This window comes from Typopeltis vanoorti, chromosome 13 (assembly GCF_054136105.1).
Source record: "Typopeltis vanoorti isolate ZY-2024b chromosome 13, IOZ_Tvanoo_1.0, whole genome shotgun sequence".
NCBI lineage: Eukaryota > Metazoa > Arthropoda > Arachnida > Uropygi > Thelyphonidae > Typopeltis > Typopeltis vanoorti.
In genome coordinates, this window is record NC_143561.1 from 121,221,555 (window position 1) to 121,244,528 (window position 22,974).

At 35.0% G+C, this 22,974-nt stretch overlaps 1 protein-coding gene across 3 annotated transcripts in view; it reads left to right on the forward strand.

Annotated features, from left to right (window-relative positions):
- Positions 1 to 2,511: 2,511 nt before the first annotated feature.
- Positions 2,512 to 22,974, forward strand: part of LOC150100507 (transcriptional coactivator YAP1-like) — a 182,907-nt gene continuing 162,444 nt past the window's right edge. For 2 of the 3 annotated variants that reach the window (XM_090402510.1, XM_090402511.1), the window contains exon 1: positions 2,517 to 3,274. In XM_090402510.1, the coding sequence (XP_090258636.1) occupies positions 2,790 to 3,274 (485 nt within the window). In that variant the 5' untranslated portion in view covers positions 2,517 to 2,789. Of the gene's footprint in view, positions 3,275 to 22,974 lie in introns of all 3 variants that reach the window. The other variant, XM_090402512.1, reaches the window with a different exon arrangement.

The window sequence follows — 22,974 nt, forward strand, 5'->3', positions numbered from 1 at the left end:
GATGATCTGTGGGCTCCAAAAACTAGCTGATAGACGTAGGAGAGGAGATATGATAGAGGTATATAAATTGTTAAAGGGATTTTACAGAATTGATACTGATGATATTCTTAAGACCAATGCAGGATGTGAGAGAACGAGGGGTCATCCCTGGAGATTGTGTAAGAGTGTGGTTAACAAGGGTGTTAGGACTAGATTTTTTACTTGGATGGTTGTGAATGGGTGGAATGCTTTGCCAGAACTGGTTGTGAATGCTTCAACTGTGAATGAATTTAAGGAGAGGTATGACAGGTATTGTGCAAATAATGGTTAGTGTGTCAATGTCGGGTCTCCCGCGATGAGTCTTTTGACTCCATGGAGACACCGTTAAAATAATAATAATAATAATAATAATAATAATAATAATAATAATAATAATAATAATAATAATAATAATAATAATAATAATAATAATAATAATAATAATAATAATTATTATTATTATTATTATTATTATCTCTAGTGATTTCGATAGAAGATTGCACCTCAAAAGAAAATTCCTATGGATGGAAATCTTATTAAACAAAAAACTCTCAAAGTTTATAAACATTTATAGTGCAGACCAGGTGTTCAGTGCGGATGAATTCGGGTTATATTGGAAAAAAGTGCAAAAACGCACCTAAATTTCGAAAAATGAAAGCTCAGCTAATGGATTTAAAGTTTCCAAAGATAGAATTTCTCTACTGTTTTGTAGTAAAGCATCAGGTGATTACATGACAAAACCAGTTTATTAACCAATCCTCAAATCCTCGTGCTATGAAAGATTATAATATGCACTATTTTTTTTGCCTAAAACATTTATGTAATATGTGCAATAAAGTTTAAGCACAATTTGTAATTTTTATACTGTTTCATAGTTTATGTTTTCTTAGCTTACATGAATTACTTGAAATAAATAAATTATATTTTTTGTTGGATATGTCATTGTTATTTATATAATTAAAAAAAACGATTTCGGAACATAACCCTACCTTTTCTATGTGATCTGAGACTCGCATAACGCGATTTATATAACATAGCATTTCTGCGGAACCTAACATCCGCGTTTATACGAGGGTTACCTGTACTTAGTTTAAATGGTCAGTAATTCATTATTCCGCTAATCAGACTTCAATCACATCTCTCATTCCCTGAATGATAACAAGAGCAAGCGTGAATTTCAAGACCAGCATTCTCCCCTAGATGCCAGATAGTAGTCTGTACAGGTGGACAGTGCTATAGAATGCCCGTTAGTAGTAGTGTGCGACAGGGTTCTGGTCTTGCGCTACTACTATTTAATTTGTTAATCAATGTTATAGGAAATGATTCAGGGCAATGAAAAATGGATGCCAATTAATGTGGCATAATGTAAGGTTATGCAATTTGTAATGAAAATATTACCATCTGTATACCATATTCTGGGAGTCTACTCCTGGAACTTCAGCGATTTGGGTGTTCTGGTGGATATGGAGTTGAAATTCAGAGGGCATAACGCAAAAGTAGCTAAAACAGCTCATAGAATTACCTGGTTAATGAAGAACACCCTGATATGAAGAGATTTATTCTACTTTATAAGTCTTCGATAAGGCCTCATCTGGATTACTGTGCACAAATATGATCTCATGGGTTTTTTGGTGATGTGGATGAGGTGGAATGGATTCAGAGGAGAGTAAATGCGATGGTGGCAGGACTGTGTGATGCTCCATATTAGGAGATATTGAAATTTGTAAATTACAGAAGCTGGTTAATCCGCTGATAAGGTAGTATATGATAGAGTCATATAAGTTGCTTATGGGAGGGTGTATATGATTGATGCGGACGAAATATTTCAGTACGTGAATGATGTGAAGAAAACTAGCAGTCACCCATGGAAACTGAGAAATAGCGTCGTCAGTAGGGGAGCGATGACTAGATTTTTTTTATCCACTTGGAGAGGATGAACGAGTGGAATGGATTGCCAGTCAGTTGTGTGCGCTTTGACGGTCTAAGTATGACAGATATTGTACAGGTATTGATAATTGTTGATTAACGTTATTATTATTATTATTATTATTCAAGTGGACTTCCCGCGTTGAATTTACGGATTCCATGGTGGTCCCTGAATAATAATAATAATAATAATAATAATAATAATAATAATAATAATAATATATTACTTAGAGTAAAATAAATAATATATGCAATTCCACTTAGAGTGAAATAATTATTAATATTTCAGTATATTCTATTATATAATAATAAATGTTATGCGAATATTTTTGTTTATAATTCATGTGTAGCTCATTTGCAATAAACATTACTGACGATAGATTTTAATTTTTTACTCATGGAACTTACGAAAATAATTACTTTTCATGAGAGAAGTTACTTTGTTTTCACAAAGTATAGAGTTGTTTCACCAGATTCATCTGAAAATCAAGATTAATGCGCAACAAGCGAAGTTTCTCTATTTTTTCACGAAATTATTTTAAAGTATAAAATTAATCACAAAACGTTGCATTTCATTAAATGCAACATCATTATGTCTGTTAATATATTTTTTGACAGTATTATTTCTGGTCAAAAATTTCTGTGAACTAGTTGCTAGTTACCCATAAATATTGCGTGCGTTATTTGGCTGATTTGGCTTTTGAACCTATGATAGCGAGTAGGGTTACAGTATAGAAGAGTGTTGGGTGTTTTGTTTGTAGTAGGTGTAGTAAATATTTCTTTGGGATTTTTATTTTTTCATTTTAAAAATAAAATTGGTCATAGTAACTTGTTTAGTGGTGAAGATGTCCCAGCAAAGGGGTGTTCTTGAACAAAATGGACCTGGTCAAGTTGTACATGTAAGGAGTGATAGTGAAATGAATTTGGATGATCTTTTTAACGCAGTCATGCATCCAAAAGATAGCCAAGTTCCTCTTACAGTGCCTATGAGGTTACGTAATTTGCCACCTTCGTTTTTTAAACAGCCTGATAAAGTATCAAAATCTGCGACTCACAGTAGAGAATCTAGTTCTGATGGTACGTTTTCATTGAGTTCACCACCGGCGCAACCAGCAGTGTCATCGGCTTCAACAGGTACTCCACATCATCAGACCACTGGATTATCTGTCAATCACCCTCGTGCTCACTCTTCACCAGCAAGCCTTCAGCAGACATTTAGCTCTTCACATCAACATGTTCGACAACAGGGTTATGATATTTCGGATGAAATGCCTTTCCCACCAGGGTGGGAAATGGCCAAAACTCCTTCAGGACAAAGGTATTTTTTAAAGTAAGTAGTATAGATGTGAACGAATCAGTTTCCTTAAAATTTTCATTAAGTATTGCAATGCATTATCTTTGTAATTGTAAATATATATACTAACAGTTTGTTACATGCTACATGCATGCATATAAATTGAGGTATGCTACTGATTTATCAAGTTAATTAGTAGTTATTTAGCCAAACAATGTTATGTAGAGGAAGACCTTACCATCTTAAAGCAAGAACTAAAACATATTAAATGGGACATCATAGGTTTAAGTGAAGTTCGCATGCAAGATGAACATTTAATAAAACTAAAAAATGGGGACTATTTATACTATTATGGGAAAATTAAAGGACAATACGGAGTTGGATTTCTAATTAAGAAAACAATTGCACACCTTATAGAAGAATTTAATTATATACATGAAAGAATAATAGAAATCACACTTAAAATAAACTTACAATAAAATAAAATCATTTTCAAACTTAAAATCAGGATCATCCAAATATATGCTTCCACCTCATCCCACACTGATGAAGAAATAGAATCATTTTATGACTCACTGCAGCACACTCTAGACAAAAAAAAGAAATAGCAATCAAATTTTTGGCATTAAAATCATCCATTACTATAGTAATGGGTGATTTTAATGCCAAAGTAGGTCATCCCATTCACTAAATAGACAGTAGGACCATACGTATATGAGTACAAGCAGCAACTCAGGAATGGCTCTTACAGAATTCTCTATCAGTAGCAAGCTTTACATTATGAATACATTTTTTAAGAAAGCCCTTCAAAAGAAAATGGATATGGAGAAGTCCAAATGGAGAAATAAAAAATTAAATAGATTATATACTGTGTAACAATAAAGAAATAGTTAAAGATATGTCAGTACTAAATCAAGTAAAAACAGGATGTGACCACTGACTGGTGAGAGCCGAAATTGGAAAGAATAAAATGGCTCAACAACAAAAAAATCAAGAAGTTTTGACTTAAAATCTATTGAAAACAAGAAGGTCTATGAAGAAAAACTCAATCAAAAACTAGACTTAATAAATATATTTGAAGAAGAAGACATAAATTAAATAAGCAGAAACCTAATGGAAGTAATAATCTCAGCAGCCAACAAATTCAAAAGCAGTAAACAACAAAAAGACTGTAAACTTTCATAGGAAACCTTACAACTACTAAAAATGAGATGAAATATGAAACAAGATAAAAACTTATTTTCTAAAATAGGATATGCAGAACTATGCAAAACAATAAGGAAAAATATCAGAAATGATATAAGATCTTATAACATTAAAAAAAATAAAAGAAACAATTGAAAACAATGAAAATACTAAGAAAACATTTATCAGTTGGCAAAAGTCAAATAACTTCAATAAAAGACAAGAATGGAACTATAATAAGGAACCAAGAACAAATTCTAAGCAGGCTAGAAGAATTTTATAAAGAACTTCATAGTGATTCTTCAATAGATAAATCAAATATAAAAATAACTCTTCTCCATCGCATATAGAATTCATCCCCCCATTCACTTCAGATGAAATAAAACAAGCATTAAAACAAATGAAAAATAGAAAATATCCTGGTGAAGACCTAATTCACACAGAATTAATTAATTGGGGAGGAAATAATATTATTCACCATGTCACAAACTTACTAAATCTATGCCTAGAAGAGGGAAAGATACCAGAAAACTGGAAAAATGCTACTCTGATACTGTTATTTAAAAAGGGGACAAAGAAGAAGTAAAGAACTATAGACCAATTAGTATTCTCTCCAATCTGTACAAAATTCTCAAAAGTAATAACAAACAGGTTAACCCCCTCTTCTAGACTCAAATCAACCAGTAGAACAAGCAGAATTCCATAATGGCTTTAACACAGTTGATCATATTCATGCAGTAAAACAAATAATAGAAAAAGCAGAAGAAAACCAATTGCCTCTCTGTTTAGCCTTTATTGAATATGAAAAAACATTCGATTCCATCAAAAGTAATGCAATAATCAAAGCACTCCAGAATCAGGTATATTTCCTGGAGGAGGTCCATATATTCTCCAGGAACTGGAGAATATATGGACCTCCTCCAGGAAATATACCACACTTCAACAGCAACAATCCAACTTCACACAAGTAGCAATTAAATATCATTTGAAAAAGGTATCCAACAAGGAGACTCTCTATCACCCAAAATCTTTACAGCAGTCCTTGAAGAAATATTTAATAATATAAACTGGACAAACCTTGGTATAAAAATTAATAACAGAAACTTAACACACCTAAGATATGCAGATGATATAATTTTTGCAAACACTTCAGAAAACCTTATTATAATGATAGATCTATATCATGAAAGCAGAAAAGTCGGTCTAAAAATAAACAGAGAAATAACTGAAATCATGTTTAATCATTTTGTAACACCAAAAAACATAATAATAGAAAACAATTTCTTGGAAAGAGTCTCTTCATATACATACTTGGGTCATCTCATTGATCTAAACTGTAGACTCCGAAAGGAAATAAATAGGAGAGTTCAACTTGCCTGGGGTGCATTCAGAAAATTGAAAAGCATTTTTCATTAAAACAATGATGTCCCACTCTGTTTAAAAAGGAAAACATTTAACCAGTGTATACTTCCAGTCATCACATATGGTTGTGAAACTTGGTCGCTAACAAAAGCATTGGCAAATAAACTAACAACAACTCAAAGAAAAATGGAGAGGCATCACATTAAAAGATAAGAACCGAAACACCTAGATAAGAAGCCAAACTCTCATCACTGACATCATTCTTCACCATAAGCGACTAATTGGAAATGGGCCAGACATCTATCCAGAAGAGAAGATGAGCGATGGACCAGTATACTAACGAACTGGATTCCAAAGGAAGGGAAATGAGGCCGAGGACATCCTAAAAGAAGGTGGAGTGATGAACTGTCAAAATTTGTTGGAAAAAATTGGTCAACCATTGCCAAGAACAGAGAAAGGTGGAAAGAAATGGGGGAGGCCTTCGTCCAGCAGTGGACAGAAAATGGGTGAAAAGAAGAAGAATGTTATGTATTATTATTAAAGCCCGGACATAACTGAAATGGGTACTATCAATGTGAAAATCATTGAATAAAAGTAAATGAAGCGTGAATTTTAAAATATTATATTGGCATAAAGTGCATTAAAACACATAGGATTTCACCTAATGTGATCTTATCTGTTGACAGTTTAATATGTAATTTAAATTGATAGGGAAGTGCATACTGAACAGAAGATTGTTTAAGAAAGTGTTAAATATAATTAGTCTGAAACCATATTAAGTAGTGTAGAAGATAGTGTGGTGTGGGGTACCTTCATTCAACCAGTTGGAGGTGTCATAAAACAATAATAATATTGCCAACCTGGTTGGCCCAGTGAATAGTGCTTTGTTACTAACAAAAGAGAGAGAGAGAGAGAAAAAACACTCATGTCTGCAGCATATTTGATTTTTACTTTGAGACTAACACCCTACTAATTGGAGGCCTGAGATGGCTTAAAAAATTCCATTAATTGGTCAGTAGAGGAGGTTTTCTGATTATGTAACCCCTAACCATGGCACTAGAAACCTTGCTTAGGTGGAATTTGAATAAATGTGAACTACAGACTCAATTTCAGAAGAAGAATACCAAATCCAAAAGATTAGATTTCAATATCTAAAAATGTTATTAATACTCTATAAAGCAGCTACTCGACGATCCTGTTAGACAGAAAAATAATTCCCATTTGCACACAAGAATAATGAAATGGTCTGAGGGGAAAATATCACACAGGAATTGGCAATAAATTTTTTAGAAAAGTGCTGTGATGAAACTCCAACCAAGAGTAAAAAGATCATCATCTGCGTTGTTTGTAATCCTCAATGAAACCATTTTCGTAATGATTGTATCATAAAATTAGTAATGTTTTGCAGAATTAAAGATATACAAAGTTCTTTTTTGAGGGTGCAGCTTTAATAGTCATATAGATTTTCTGTTATTTACTGTTAGATAGTGTGCCCTACCAAGCATAATATCATCATTTGGGTGGCATTTATGTTGACTAGTGAATAATCCTTTATACCATATTTTCTGCTAATTGTGCCTGAAAGGAGTCCATCTCTATTCTGCAAAGCCACACTGCTCTTTTTGAAAGAAAGTTAACTGTTTGTTTCACTTTTTTTCTCATTTACACTCTCTGATATCTCATGTCAGTAGTATCCAACCTCTAATTTCTTCCCCCTCCCTTTTTTTTTTTTTTTTTTACTTCATTCTGTCACATTGATTTGATGTTTATCATCCCCTATTTTCTTTACATCTTAATTTTTTCCATTCAGAGTTACTAAAAATGAAGTCAAATTTCTTGTAGTCAACATTTCTACCTGTTCAACCGATTGAACAGGTAGAAATGTTGATTTTGGATTTTGGATTGAGGATTTTGCTATATTCAGTAATTTGACACAAGTTGTACACATACCTGTCTGAATACCATGCACTGTCTTGAGTATGCTGTAAATATTGCTTGTTCTCTAGGCAAATTCAGATCACCACTAAGTGATCTAAACAGGTGTCGAGCAGTAACTTAGCTTTTGTTGAAAGCTTTTCCACTTGTTATACTATAAATTAGGTAATACTAATACTTGGTTATACTATAAATTAAAGATGCGAAGAAATTATATTCTTGGTTTCATCCTTTATCCAAGTGTAAGCAAACAAAGTTTGTGCCTGAAGTAACTTCACGACTGGGCTACTTGTATATACAGACTAATGACTTCACATTAATTGCTTTAGTATACTTGTACTTATCCATAAGGATATGTGCATTGCATTATGGGATACTAAGGCAGTTAATGTGAAGTCATTAGCTTCTATATACAAGTTGCCCAGTCGTGAAGTTACTTCACATGATAACTTGTTTGTTTACACTTGGATAAAGGATGAAACCAAGAATATAATTTCTTGGCATCTTTAATTTATAGTATAACCAAGTGAAAACATCTATCTCTAATCCAGACTATTTTAGTAATAAGGTGTGATATCTCTTTGATTACTTGTATCTAGAAATATGACTTCTGCATTATTTTAACCTTGGTATCACTTCTAGTTCTGGCTCCTACTATTGAGACCTCAGTAAATGTCGAAACCAGTCTCTTCTCATTCTTTTCATAAGCCTTACTTCTTTAAGAAGTTTGTTAAGGATGTCCAGCAAGAATCAAATAATTGGTTTTATAAGAATAGAACATCATATAGTAACTGGCTTTCACTGACATTTTCAGCTTTCTTATCAGTCTATGCTAAAGCTCGTAATCATTAAAAAGAAATTATCACATTGACATCTGATTTTACAAGAACCAAAAACAGGAAACATGCATTATGTTCAAATTGTAGTTGTGCTTTATGATTTTTTCCTTATGTCACTAGCAAGTTATTATTTATGGAGAACGTCCATTTTCTGGCTTCTTGCTTTTCTTTATTACATTCTTAACTGATGATCTCAGTAAATGCCTTTCTGCCTGAGCTTTCATGCAGAACTTTTATTTTTGTTTACAGAAACATCAGAAAGTCTGGTGGGTCCTGATGGCAGTTTGCAGTGATGACATTTTGTTCCAGAGTCGATCATTACTGTTTTATATTACCTTTTCACACACACTCCAATTACACTGGTATTTGTTCTGAGGCTTGGAACTGTGCCTGAGATGGGTGGAAGTATGCATGTGCTATATGACTCATTCTTCATCATCATCATCATCATCAAATTCCTGCCATGTACCCTCAAGGGGTGTACAGGATATGACAGTACTACATGAAAAAATTACATCATTACTAACTTCCTATCTACAATTTTCCTCCAAATCAGTCTGTTACTTGTCAAGACTCCAACATTATCAGATCTTATATTTCTATTGTCTAAGGCACTTTGTACCGTATCAATCCACCTATATCTTGGTCTTCCTCTGGGTCGTTTTCCTGCCAACCTGGCAGAGAACACTTGTTTTGCTAATCTTTCCTCTCCCATTCTATTTAAGTGACCATACCATCTGAGATTAGCTCTGCTAACGCATTCCTGGATGCTGACAATGTCAAGTTCTTTCCTAATATCCTCATTTTTAATATGATATTGCCATTGATGCCATCTGTTCACGCCTCTAATCTTTCTCAGGACTCTCATATCTGCGGTCTCTAGTCTTTGGTCAAGTGTTTTACTTCTGACCCAGCTCTCAGATCCATAAGTTAAAATTGGTTTGAACACAGTCTTGTATACAGCTAATTTAGTGTTCCGACTAATTTCTTTCTTATTCCATATGAATTTATTCAATTGACTTCCCACGATACCAGCTTTGCTGATTCTGTTGTCTATTTCTATATTTAGTTTACCATCTTCAGTAAAAATTGTGCCTAAGTAGCTGAAATGTTTTACTTGTTCCACAGGTTCTCCATTCACAACACAGTTGACATTTTCAATGATTCTGCCTATTTTCATTGTCTTTGTCTTTTTATTGCTGACCTTCATACCATATCTATTGCAACAGCTATTCAATTTAGTCAGAGAATCTTGCAGACTTGTAGCGGATTTATTTAGAAGTATAACATCATCCGCATAAAGCAAAGAGCTGACATTAACATCTCCAATTTTGATATCAGGTTTAATACCACATTCCTTCATAATGTGATCCATATAGATAATGAATAACAGAGGGGATAATGTACATCCTTGTCTCACACCAGATTTAACATTAAACCATCTTCCTGTACTTCCTTCAATTCTAACTGCTGACTCACAACTCAAATAAAGACTAAGTATTGCTTGATATAATGCCCCATTGACACCATATAACTGCAGCGTATTGAATAGCTTCTCTCTTGGCACCTTGTCATATGCCTTTTCCAAATCGACAAAACTTAAATACAGATCTTTGTTATATTCCCATGATTTCTCGACTATTTGTCGTAAAGTGAAGATCTGATCCTGACAGCCTCTATTTGGCCTGAATCCAGCTTGTTCTTCACCAAGCTTTTCTTCCACAATTCTTCTCAACCGTTTCTCAAGTATACTTGCATAGATCTTGCCAGAAACACTCAGTAGGGAAATACCTCTGTAATTCTCACATTCAGTTTTATTTCCCTTTTTATATATGGGTACTATGAGAGCTCTACTCCAATCATCAGGAATTCATCCCTCTGTCCAGGCTTTCTGAACTATGCAGTGCAGCCACTGTAAGACTCTTATACCACCATACTTCAGCATTTCTGGTCGAATATCATCTACTCCTGCTGCCTTTCCACATTTCAAGCCTTTGATGGCTTTTTCTACTTCAAGTATGGATATGTATTCCTGACTGCATGCCTGGTCAGTGTTTTTTATCACTGTGCTGTCATCACTGCTTGTTTCATTTAGCAGTTTTTCAAAGTAATTACTCCATACTTCAAGGATATCTTTTTCTCCTGTTTTCATTTCACCTTTATCAACTCTAATTCCTTTTACAGCACTCTTTCCTCCATTCCTAAGCTTCTTCAACAACCTCCAGAATATTTTGCCACCTTCTTGATATTTATTTTCTATATTCTTGCCAAAGTCCTCCCATGACTATTGTTTAGCTAGTTTTACACACTGTTTAGCTTTCTTACATTTGTCTCTGTATTCTGTAAGAGTAAAAGCTGACTTATTTGCCAGGAACTTTTGATATGCTTTCTTCTTTTCCTTCACTGCCTCTTTAACTTCCTGTGTCCACCAGGGAGTTCTGATTTTTTTTATCTTTGCACACAACCTCACCACATGCCTCTCTGGCAGAATCAATCAATGTTTCCTTCAGAGTTTGCCACTGAATCTCCAAGGTTTCATTCCTGTTCTCAAACTCTTTCATTTTCTTTTCAATAATATTTCTGTATTTTAGTCTACAGTTTACATCTGAGAGCTGCTCAACTTTTATTCGCTTTAAAACTTTCTTACATGTTATTCTTTTCAATATGAAATTCAATTTTATCCTGCTCAAGACTAAATAGTGATCACTTCCAATTTCAAATCCTCTGTACACTCTGGTGTCCTGCACCAGGGAGAAAACATCACTATCAACAATAACATAGTCAATGAGACTTTTCTTATTGCTAGCCTCTTCTCTCCATGTGAATTTGTGCACATTTTTATGTTGGAACATGGTGTTAGTAATAACCAGTCCATGTCCTGAGCAGAAATCCAACAGATATTTGCCATTATTATTAGCTTTGCTCTTTTCTCCAAATTTTCCCAAAATATTTTTGTATGTCTCACAATCATTTCCTACTCTACTATTTAGATCCCCAACAAGGACCAACTTTTCCTTTTTCATTGTGTCAGTTGCTTTTTCTAAAGCCTCAAAAAATTCCTCCACTTCTACCTTAGTAGAACCTTCTCTGGGACCATAGGCACAAATAAGTCTCATTGTCCAGTTCCCCATTCTCATATTTGCCCACATTACTATACTTGAGACTGACTGCCATTCAAGAAGATTAGCCTCGTATTTTGTGTTGAATACTGTGGCTACTCCTTCTTTTCCTTGATTGTTATTGCCTGAATATAACATTTTGTATTTATTGCTCAGAAAGATCTCACCAGTTTTGGTCTTTTTTGTTTCAGTTACCCCTATTATGTCGCTCTGGTACTTATCTAATTCCTCAGCTAGCTCCATTTCTTTGCCATTCAGGCTTCTTACGTTGATAGTACCGATCTTTAACTCTGGTGATGTTGAGTTGGGGTTTGTTTTCCGATTTGTTCCAGTAGCTGACTTTTCGCTGTTCGCCCTGGTTCCCTGGCGAAAACAACGGGGGCCTTGTTTAACCGGGCGACGCCCCAGCCGGCATGAAATTTTGTCATGTTGTACCATCATTTTTTATTTTGGTTTAACCAATAAGAATACAATTTGGTCGGCTAAATCCCAAATTGCCAGCCCATCCTCGTTCGTTCAGTATCAAAGTAGATACCCAACAGGGTGCACCATGAGAACGTGAGGATTGGACATTAGGTCAGAAGCCCTGGTCGGTTCTCCGCATTCCTTTAAAGGCAATGTGGAGGTCTCCTCTCAGTTATACAGCTTTGACCCTTAAGTACCCCCTTCTGACTCATTCTTGTGTTCATAATTTAAATATTGCATCCAGTTTTTCTTCTTAAATTAGTCTATTATTTGTTACACTCCAGTATTTTTTATTAACATTTCATGCTTCTAAAAAAATGACTGAATCGGTCCATCTACACCTTGATGTTCCTCTGGATCTCTTTCCTGCTGTCTATTACCAAACACCTGTTTTGCTAACCATTCCATTACCATTCTATTTAAGTGGCCACACCATCTTAGATTAGTTCTGCTTACACATTCTTGAATGCTAATATCAAGTTCCTTTGTAATATCTTCATTTATAATATGATTCTGCCATTAATGCCACTTTTTTTTTGTATGCGGCTCCCACCCATGAAAGGTTTATTTGTGAACCTATGGGACATTCATACAATGGATGAGTTAAGGATTTTTTTTATATATGTATCTTTTATTGATGTATATGCATTTCTTGTATTTTTAATTTATTTTTTTTTAACTGGTCCAGAGACCAAACATTGAACTTTTTCAAGCCACTTTGTACCTCCGATAAGCAGGGCAGTGGTCACACACTGGATGATGAAATTCATCTTCCATGTAAAGATGATCGCAAACATTCATGCCCACAGTGGGATTTGAACCTACAGCCTGTTGGTTGGAGAGTGGAAATGCTAACCACTCAGCCAAATCAGGTCATGTATTTGCTCTCCTAATTTTCTCTGAAGTCTCATGCCCATGGTCTCTGATCTTTGAACAAGTGCTTTATTTCTAACCTAACTCTCAGATCCATATTAAAACTGGTTTGAACACTGTTTTGTATAGTGGTAGTTTGATGTTTTCTAATTTTTTTCTTATTCCATTAGTTCACTTGGTTCCCAACTATACCAGTTTTGCTTATTCTGTTGTCTATATCCAAATTTAATTTGCCATCTTCACTAAAAACTGTGCTAAAATAGCTAAAATATTTTATCTGTTCTATAGATTCTCCATTGAGAATGTAGCTGAAAAAAACCAAAACCATTTTCATAGTTTTGGTCTTTTTTATTGCTGATTTTCATGCTAAATTTGTTACAGCCATTATGCAATTTAGTTAGAGAATTTGGAAGACTTGCACTGGATTTGTTTAGGAATATGTATGTATGTATGTATTCTTATGGCGGAGTTCAGTTTTAGTTCAATGTCCAATGTTGAAAGCCACTCTAGAGCCTCCTTTGACACTTCATGTATCTCCTGCAGGTTGCTGTGGAAATGGCAAAGGTATGTGTGTGTGGGGGTAGGCACTGATATGTTTGATAGTATGTAGGATATCGGTGCAGTCACATTAACGGCCATTTGCCATATTTCATTTATGTAGGAGATAGCCACATCTTCCTTGATTTTCTCTAATTCTGTTAATAGTTATCCATAGTCTTCTGGGAAGAATGAAACTGGGCTGGCAGCTGCAGGAGTCTTTCTCAAGAGAGCCATTCATTGGCAAGTTCATAGGCCATTGTTGGTTTCACATGTTGTGAGTTGAATGTGATGGACCAGAAATGGCTCAGATTATGTCCCAAAATGGGTACCTTGACCAGCCGGGTAGGGGAATTTATAAGGGTTGAGTGGAGAGACAGTAGAGAGTTATTTGTGATTTTCTCCAGTTCTTTTAGTGAGTTCGTAATTGGTGGGGCTATGTTGGAAAGCACTAGTAGTCATGGCAGAGGGGTGAATTTCAGGGAACCTAATTGTGTGCACGATTATGTTCAGTTGGGAGTCAATGTTTGTGTGAATACTTCTTTCCCAGACTAGTGCACAGTGCTCTGCAGCAGAGTAAACAAAGGCCACGCCTGAGATTCTAAGTAACTTGGCTCTGGAACTCCAGCGTTCCACCTTCCCGATAGTAGTGTGCCTCTGATCTCGGGGTGCACATGAAACTAATGTGGATACCAAACAGTACCTCCCTCCTGGACTTTTTTTTTTTTTTTTTTTTACTCAGTTATGTATTGTTTAGGAGTATATCATCTGTATAAAGTGCTAAGTTTGATACCTCTAATTTTAATACCAGGTTTAATGCCACTTTCTTTTCTAATGGAATCCATATAGATGATGAATAAGAGTGGAGATAGTGTTGCACCTTGTGTTATGCCTAATTTCACATCAAACCATCTGCCTTTCCTTGAATTCTAACTTCTAACTTACAACTTAAATATAGATGATGTATTACCCTGTACTCTCGGGGGGACCCTGTAACCCCTAGAGAGCGCGTCTCCTGGGTGGTGGATAGGGGAGCCCATCGTGTGTGTGTGTGTGTGCGCACGCACGCATGCATGCATGTGTATATGGTGGGATGGTCCGAATATACTGAATAAGGACTCGTGGATCAACAGGGCCATAAGGGGCAATCATCTTGATTGTAAGGGAAGTGGCATCCCATGGACCCCTAGCTGGATCTATCCTCTCCTTCTACTACTTTGAGGAAGATCCACTTATTTTAATCTTTCCTATAAGGCCTTATCAGCCAACTCTTCTTATTTTATGACCTCTATGCTATTAGAGTACTCGAGGACCATGGGGTCTTTTCATTTCTGGCCTTACAACTATGCCCTCTTTATAAATCTTACTATAATTCCTCTATAATCTACTCTTTCCCCCTTCAATATACCCTATTCCTCCTATGGGTTTAAATTTGGAAGAAGGCAAGTTCAGAAGCCTTAAGGTAGCAGCCCTATCACTGAACATTTCCATCGTCAGGCTAGTCCCCTGACATGGAGAACATAATTCTACTAGTAAGCTGACAGAAAAAGATAATCGGATTGAATCTATAGGAATTGACCCTGGAATGGAGAAGGTAAAACAAAAATGGAAATGACAAAATATAATACACATAGCAAACTGGAATGTAAGAGGAATAGCATATAAAGAAATAGAATTAGACCAGTTATTAAATGAAAGAAATTTTAAAAGCAGTAATCACTGAAACAAAAAAGAAATTAAAAGGAACCATGAGAACTGAAAATTTTAAATTGATATATAGTGGAGTTGACAGAGACCAAAGAGCACAAGCAGGAGTCATGATTTGGATTCATAACTCCCTTTCAAAACAGTTAAAACATTATAAATTATGGAATGAAAGAATAATAGAAGCTAGAATAAAAATAGATAGAGGCTATTTAACAATAATTGGTTTATATGCTCCAGAAGAGGGAAGAGAACAAGATAATATTGATTTTTATAATCAGCTACAAAACATATATAAAAAAAGAAATAAAAATGATTACGTAATTTTAGCAGGAGACTTAAATACAAGAATTGGAAACACGAAAATTAATAATAATATAGGAATACATGGAGAACATACTCTAAACAGGAATGGTAAAACATTGATTGAATTTGTAGTTTATAATAACCTAAAAATGAATTTCTTCTATAAACATAAAGACATACATAAATATACTTGGGCAGCAAGAGGATGGAAATCAATATTCGATTACTTTATACTAAATGAAAAGACATCAAAATTTTCACTAGATGTTAGAGTTCACAGAGGATATGAAATAAGCAGTGACCACTTCCTTGTTAAAATAAAATTAAGATTACCACCTAAATGGCTACAAGTAACAAGAACAGAAAGAAAATTTGAAACATTTGTTTATAAAACTAGACTATTGAACGACACAAATGTACAATGGCTATATGAACAAAGAATTGACCAATATCTAGACAAAATAAAACAAAATGAAGAAATAGAAATAGAATGGCTTAATATAAAAATGATACTAAATGAAAGCTTAGGAAAGACCAAAAAAATTCAATAAAAGGAGAAAACTGAAGATCTGGGATGATACAATGAAAGAAATAATCAAAAAGAAAAAAAGAAGCCTATCACAAATGGTTAAGCAGTAAAATAGTAGAAGATGAAATAGAATATAAAAGAATAAGAGCCATAGCTAAAAGGGAAGTCAGAAAAAGACATAGAGAATCATGGAACAAATTTGTTTCTAATTTAGAACATGATTTATATAAAACAAGACCCAATGTATATAAAATTTTGAAACACTTAAATGCAGATACCAAAGAAAACATAAAATTAAACATTGAATTGAAATTAGAAGAATTTCTAAATTACTACACAGAATTGTGGACAGACAAATATTTTAAAATTGACAATTGGCAAACAATTAAAGAAAATGAAAAGGAAATAACTAAAGAAGAATTAGAAATCAGCCTGAAAGAAACAAGAAATGGAAAATCACTTGGAGAAGATAAACTAGGTTCAGAACTATATAAATATGCAGGAACTAGATTCAAAGAAAGACTCTTATTATTTTTAAATAAAATTTATTCAACTGGTATCTCCCTCCCTCCAATAGAATGGAAAAAAGCAATTGTGATTTCTATCTTTAAGAAAGGTAATAGAGATGACCCTAAAAACTATAGCGGTATCAGTATACTATATTCCTGTTACAAAATATATAGCAGAATCTTAAATAGCAAACTAATGAAATATTCCGAAAACTTTATTTTAGCAGTACAGAATGGGTTTAGAAAAGGACGATCATGTATAGACCCAGCCTTTTGCCTAAAATTAATAATAGAGAAAAGAAGAGAATACAATTTAAAAACACATATAGCATTTATTGACTTTGAAAAAGCATTTGACAAAGTTAAAAGAAGCATTTTATTTAACATATTAAAATAAAGCCAATAATACCAAATAATACCCTAAAAGCTATCATAAGTATATATGAAAATAATCAAACACAAATAAGATTAAATCAAGAGCTATCATATACGAGAGAGATAAACCAAGGGGTCTGACAGGGATGACCCTTCTAAGCAGCTCTTGTTAATATCTACTTAAATGAAATAATAATAAAATGGAATAAAAATTTACATCAAGGAATTAAACTTTCTTCTACAGTAAACTTAAACACTCTCCTCTTTGCCGACGACCAAATAATAATTACAAATTCTGAAGATAAACTACAGAAAGCTATTTTAGATCTAAATGAGATATCCAAAGATTATGGTATGATAATATCAACAGAAAAATCAAAAACTATGGCCTTTAAAGGACAAGATCCAGCAAGAACTAAAATAGTAATAGATAACAAGATCTTAGAACAGGTGAATTCATTTAACTACCTAGGATGTATGATCACATATGAAAATGAAAAAGATATAAACGTAAAAATTGCAAAATATTTAAAAATAACAGGTGTAATGAACTCTATATTTAAAATCACTTGTTCAAAAACAAACCAAAGTATACAATACATTAGCCCTACCAGTCTTAATGTATGGAAGTGAAATCTGGACGATAAAACAAAAAGACAAGCAAAGATTGACACAACAGCAGAAATGAAGTTTATGAGAAAAACTGCAAAGTATACTCTATTTGATCACAAAAGAAACGAAGAAATTATGAAAGAATTAAACCAAGAACCAGTAATAGCAAAAATTAAAAAATATAAACATAAATGGATGGAACACATTCAGAGAATGAAAACAGAAAGATTACCAAAACAAGCCTTACAGTACAAGCCATTAGGAAAAAGAAGACCAGGATATCCTCTTAAACGATTCAACGATGACTTCTAAGGCCGGAGCAGGCCATGCTAGGCCTAAATCCTTGATATACATGATGATGATGATGATCACCCTGTATAATGTTCCATTCACTCCATATAATCGTAAAAGCTTTTCACTGGGCACTTGTATGCCTTTTCCAGGCAAGGTATGATGCACTGTGTGTGATTGTAGAACCTCCCACAATGAGTCTGACTCTGTGGAGATCTGATGGTAAGTACAGATCTTCGTCATATTCCCATGATTTCTCAACAATTTGTCATACAATAAAAATCTGATCTTGAAAACCTCTATGTCCTGAACCCAATTATATAGGTATGTTGAGTGAAATATATAGGAGTATTTAATAAATTCTAGTTTCCTTTATGAATGTGAAATGTTATTTTAAATATTGTATTATGAGGTTTTTCATAGAATAGGGAAGAAGAAGAGGCCATTCCTGGAAGCTCTTTAATGAGGGTGTAAGCAGGCAGATAAGAGGTGAATGTAGTGAGGGCAGCAATGGCAAATGCATTTGAGGCCTGGTATGAGTTGTTTGTGAAAGTGGGACCTCTCACAGAGTGTGAAAGTGGGACCTTGATGAGTCTGACTCTGTGGACGTCAGATGATGAGATGATTTTTACAAGTTATCCTGTTGATTTCACTTTGGCCCTTTTTAAGATGTGATTGAACTACAGTAACAGACAATTTCCCACCACTGGCCAGGCTAGGGGTTAAATAATCTGAAAATAGTAAAGACTAAACACGATACTTTTCCGAAGAAGGTAGTTCACTTAATAGATTCATTTACTTTCTCATAGGGTTTTGTTTCTACCTTATATCCTTTCTCTAGGTATTTTCATGGATACTGCTCTACCATAATTCTTTCACTTTCATTTTGAACTTGTAGAAACAAGAGTACAGGTGAATGCTTTCATACAGTTCACCCTCCACGTTACTGACTGACTTCTCATCATTTGGAAGAACTTTTCTCCTACTGTTTTTTCCGAGAACTACAACCTTCAGCTTGCAAGAAACACATTAATAAGTTCCTTGTTTTTCCTTGCTCACATCTGTTCTGTTAGAGGATTTATTATTCTTTGTGTATGTAGTCAATATTTTAAAAAAAAAAAGTACATATGGAATGTTAGGAATAATGTATCTGAATTGGCATAATGATGATTATCCACCAATTTGCAGCATGCTGAGAAAATAATCATTGTATATCTTGTTTCTTGCATTAGATTTCTTCAGTTTCATATGAGAAATGAGGAGGCATATTGCAATAAGTTGACAGAAACATGTGCTCCTTTATCATTTTAAAAGCGATTTCCTACACGAACTTCACCACGTGAGACCACAACAGCTGGCAAAGGTTGGTTGATTGGTAGAGCCTCTGCTACTAATGGCTCAGTTAAGTAAGTTTGAGCGCGGTTAGAAGGGGACCAATTGTTCGATGCTGTTGGCACACTCTCCCTCGATGAGTCTTAATGAGACCTAAATAATAACTCCCTGGAGGTGTCAAATAATAATAATAATGAAATTGTAAATAAACACAGAATTGTGTTTATTTTCAGATAACAGGAGTATCAGAAATAAGCAGTGATGAAAAATATTAAATTATTGAAATTAATTAATTTTATAAAAAATTAATTTAAAAAAATAAAATGAATTTTATTAAATTAATAAAAAAGTTCATTTACTGAAAATTGTCAGAATAAATAAATGTGGTTAGGGATATATTGCATCCTTACCTTTCTTTTCTTGTTAGGTTGATATCTTGATGGAAAACAGAACTGGAAAGCTATAGTTTGAAAATTGGAAGGAGGGAATGGTTCAAGCAAGAGAATGGGGTGTGATAGTAGGAGAATATGCATACACAAGGTGGAGGGAATAGTAGTGAGTTTGAGGCAGTATGGTGTAAGATGGAGGTAGATGGGATAAAGTATTTAGTTGGATATTGCTGTAAATTGGAGAATGTGGAGGATGGCTATAAAGAAATATATAGGCACTTAACTTGGTGAACAAGGGAAAGGTAATTTTAATTTGATGCAGGGGACATAGTGGAATTGTTCAATGAACACTATTTTGGTGTATTTCATCCTGGAGGAGTAAATTTTAACTAGAGGGATAGGGCAGGTTCGAGGTTTAGAAGTGCAGGAGGAGAGCGTGTTCCAAATACTGAGTACTCTGAATGTCAGTAAAGCTGTGGGACTGGATGGTATTTCACCACGGGTTTTGAGATAAGGTACTAAAGAACTGACAGCTCCTTTGACCTGGCTTTTTCAATGAAAGTCTGGCTACAGGAAAGGTGCCCAGGGAATGGAAGGAAGGTAAGATAGTGCCATTGCATAAGGGTAGTAGCAGACTGGAAGTGTCTAATTATAGGCTAGTTTGTGTGTCATCAGTAGTTGTTAAGATCTTGAAGAAATTAGTTAGGGACTGTATACAGCATTGGGCAGTTGAGGGTAATGTTATCTGTGAGAGTCAACATGGATTTGTGAAGGGGCCCTCTTGTTTTAGTAAAATGTTAGCCTTTTATAATAAAGTTACAAGAGCAGTAGATGAGGGAAAGGCATATACTGCCATTTTCTTGGATTTAGCAAAGGCATTTGACAGGGTGCCACATGATAAGCTGATATTTAAGTTGCAGCACATGGGTTCGGATGCCAGGTTGGTTAACTGAATTCAGGATTGGCTGTCCGATAGGTATCAGAGAGTTGTGTATGTTGGGGAAGTTTCAAGGAGGCAGAGGGTTACAAGTGGGGTCCCACAGGGCTCAGTACTGGGACCTATATTGTTTAACCTTTATATCAATGACATTGTCAGCGGATTGCAGGGGGATATTCAGTTGTTGAATGAAGTGAAGTTGGGAAGGGTTATTAGTAATAGTGCAGATGTGGTAGCCCTGCAAGAGGAATTGAATAAGCTAGACAGATGGGCAAATGAATGGGGGGGGGTGTTGGTTTAATGCAGCAAAATGTAAGGTCTTGAGGTTTGTGACACTGCATACTCCATTGGAGGAGCTATACCGGAGGAAGTAGGGGAAACAAGAAATCTGGGATTGATGATTGATAGAAACCTGAAATTCAGGTGACATATTGCAAAGGTGGTGAAGGTAACACAGAGGATTGCTGCAATAATGAAAAGGAAGGACCTGCAGAGATAAAAGAGTTATCATTCTGTTGTATAAGACCCTGATCAGACACTTAGGCTATTGTTCTCAGATTTGGTCCTCAGGAGTTGAAGGGGATAAATTAACTGTGGAAAGGGTACAAAGGCAGATAACAATGATGGTTTCAGGACTGTACAATGTTAGTTATGAGGATTGGCTAAGGGAATGTGGACTGCAGAGTTTGGTGAATAGAAGAAGAAGTGATATGATTGAGACTTTTAAACTGTTGAGAGGTGGTTACAGGGTTGACACTGGGGAGTTCTTTTGCTTGGTTGAATAGCAGGAAGGCGCCATCCCTGGAAGTTACGAAAGGAAACTGTGAGCAAGAGGGTGAGGAGTGGTTTTTTTGTATGGAGGGTGGAATGCATTGCCTGATAGAGTAGTGAGAGCGAGAACGGTCAGTGAGTTTAAGGAGTGGTATGAAAGGCTTTGTGTTTCCTAGGAAGGACCTCATGTGATGAGGTCCTTCCTATGAGTCTAATAATAATAATAATTATAATATAGATTGGAATGAATAGATTACATTTTTGAGATTAAGGGGAATGAATTCTAGAGTCTTTAAGGAACAACTGTCTTCAGCAGATGTGAATGAGATATCAAATTTCCCTTCAGTTGGTGAAGAGTGACCTAGTGGTCAGTCTTCCTCCAGCTGGTGAGTGACTGAGGTGATCACCTAGCTTGTGGTCAGCCATATACAGACTTAGAGAGGATGTATGTAGAATCACTTTTGTGATTATGAAAATCTTAGGAGACATCTTAAGCTGTGGCATGAATGAGTCATCATATGTTGCCTCCATTCAGGAGGTTGACTACCATGATGTGACTCATGGTTGACTATGGGCACAAGGATAATGTGGTGAGGACTCTATCCCTTCCACATTGATGTAGATATTCATGGCTGTATCTTCATGGGCTGGTTTGCCTGTTCTGATGGAAAAAAAAACCCCCGAGTTTCTGATTGAAAAAACCTTCTACCTCCGTACGAGATTGGCTAACTCACCTTTAGTTGAAAGAGACCAGATAAAGTTTCCTCATTCCTTGGACTGGAATCGAACCTCAGTCTTTCTGACCAAAGAGTTTCATCTATACCAACTGAACTATATGAATGAGTAATTAGGTCAAAAAGATTGATTCTAAAAGGTTAGGAGGTTAAACATACAATTTGGAAGAAGGCATTGTGGTGGCTGCACAAAGTGAATGGTAATAATCAGTTGTATGAGGATGATAAAGAATGGGCTACAAAAATGGCTTGGTTGGTAACGATAGCCCCAGTTTAGCATGAGTAGCAGTTGGCCAGTCAGGCCATGAAAAATCCTAGATATCTTTAGATATGTGGCAGGTAGAAGAAAAAATAATTGAGATGATGATGTTAGTGGATGAGAATGGTTACCATTTTCATCCATTAAGATCTGATTGGTTACCATTTAAAAGGGTATAGCTGAGGTATTAAATGAGCATTTTATCCTCACAAGTATGACATCATACTCAGTACTGTACTGTCATTGTGAGAGGATTTATCAGGAAATTGTAATGAAGTAATGATATGAAAAGCTTAAGTGTAGATGGGGTTGTGATAGAGAGACTGATAGAGCGAGGAGATATATGATGAATTAAGCAAACAAGGCATTTGGACTTGATATATCACCATCATTGAAACATTCCTTAAGGCACACCGACTCTCTTCTCATTCACAAATGCGAATTCATAAAATCAGCCTATAATTTGAGGCTTCAAATTAGAGGCTAATATGTGTGTCTGGAGTTCTGGTGAAGTTGTTGAAGTGAGTGCTAGGATCCAGAATTGGTTGTGTAATTAAGAGCAGCACTCTTTGTGATAGCATTAATTTGTTAAAGGGCGGTGTTTTAGCAATTGGACAAAGGCGATTCTTACACCATGATGTATTTAGTTTTCACAGAGATCTTTGACAGATTT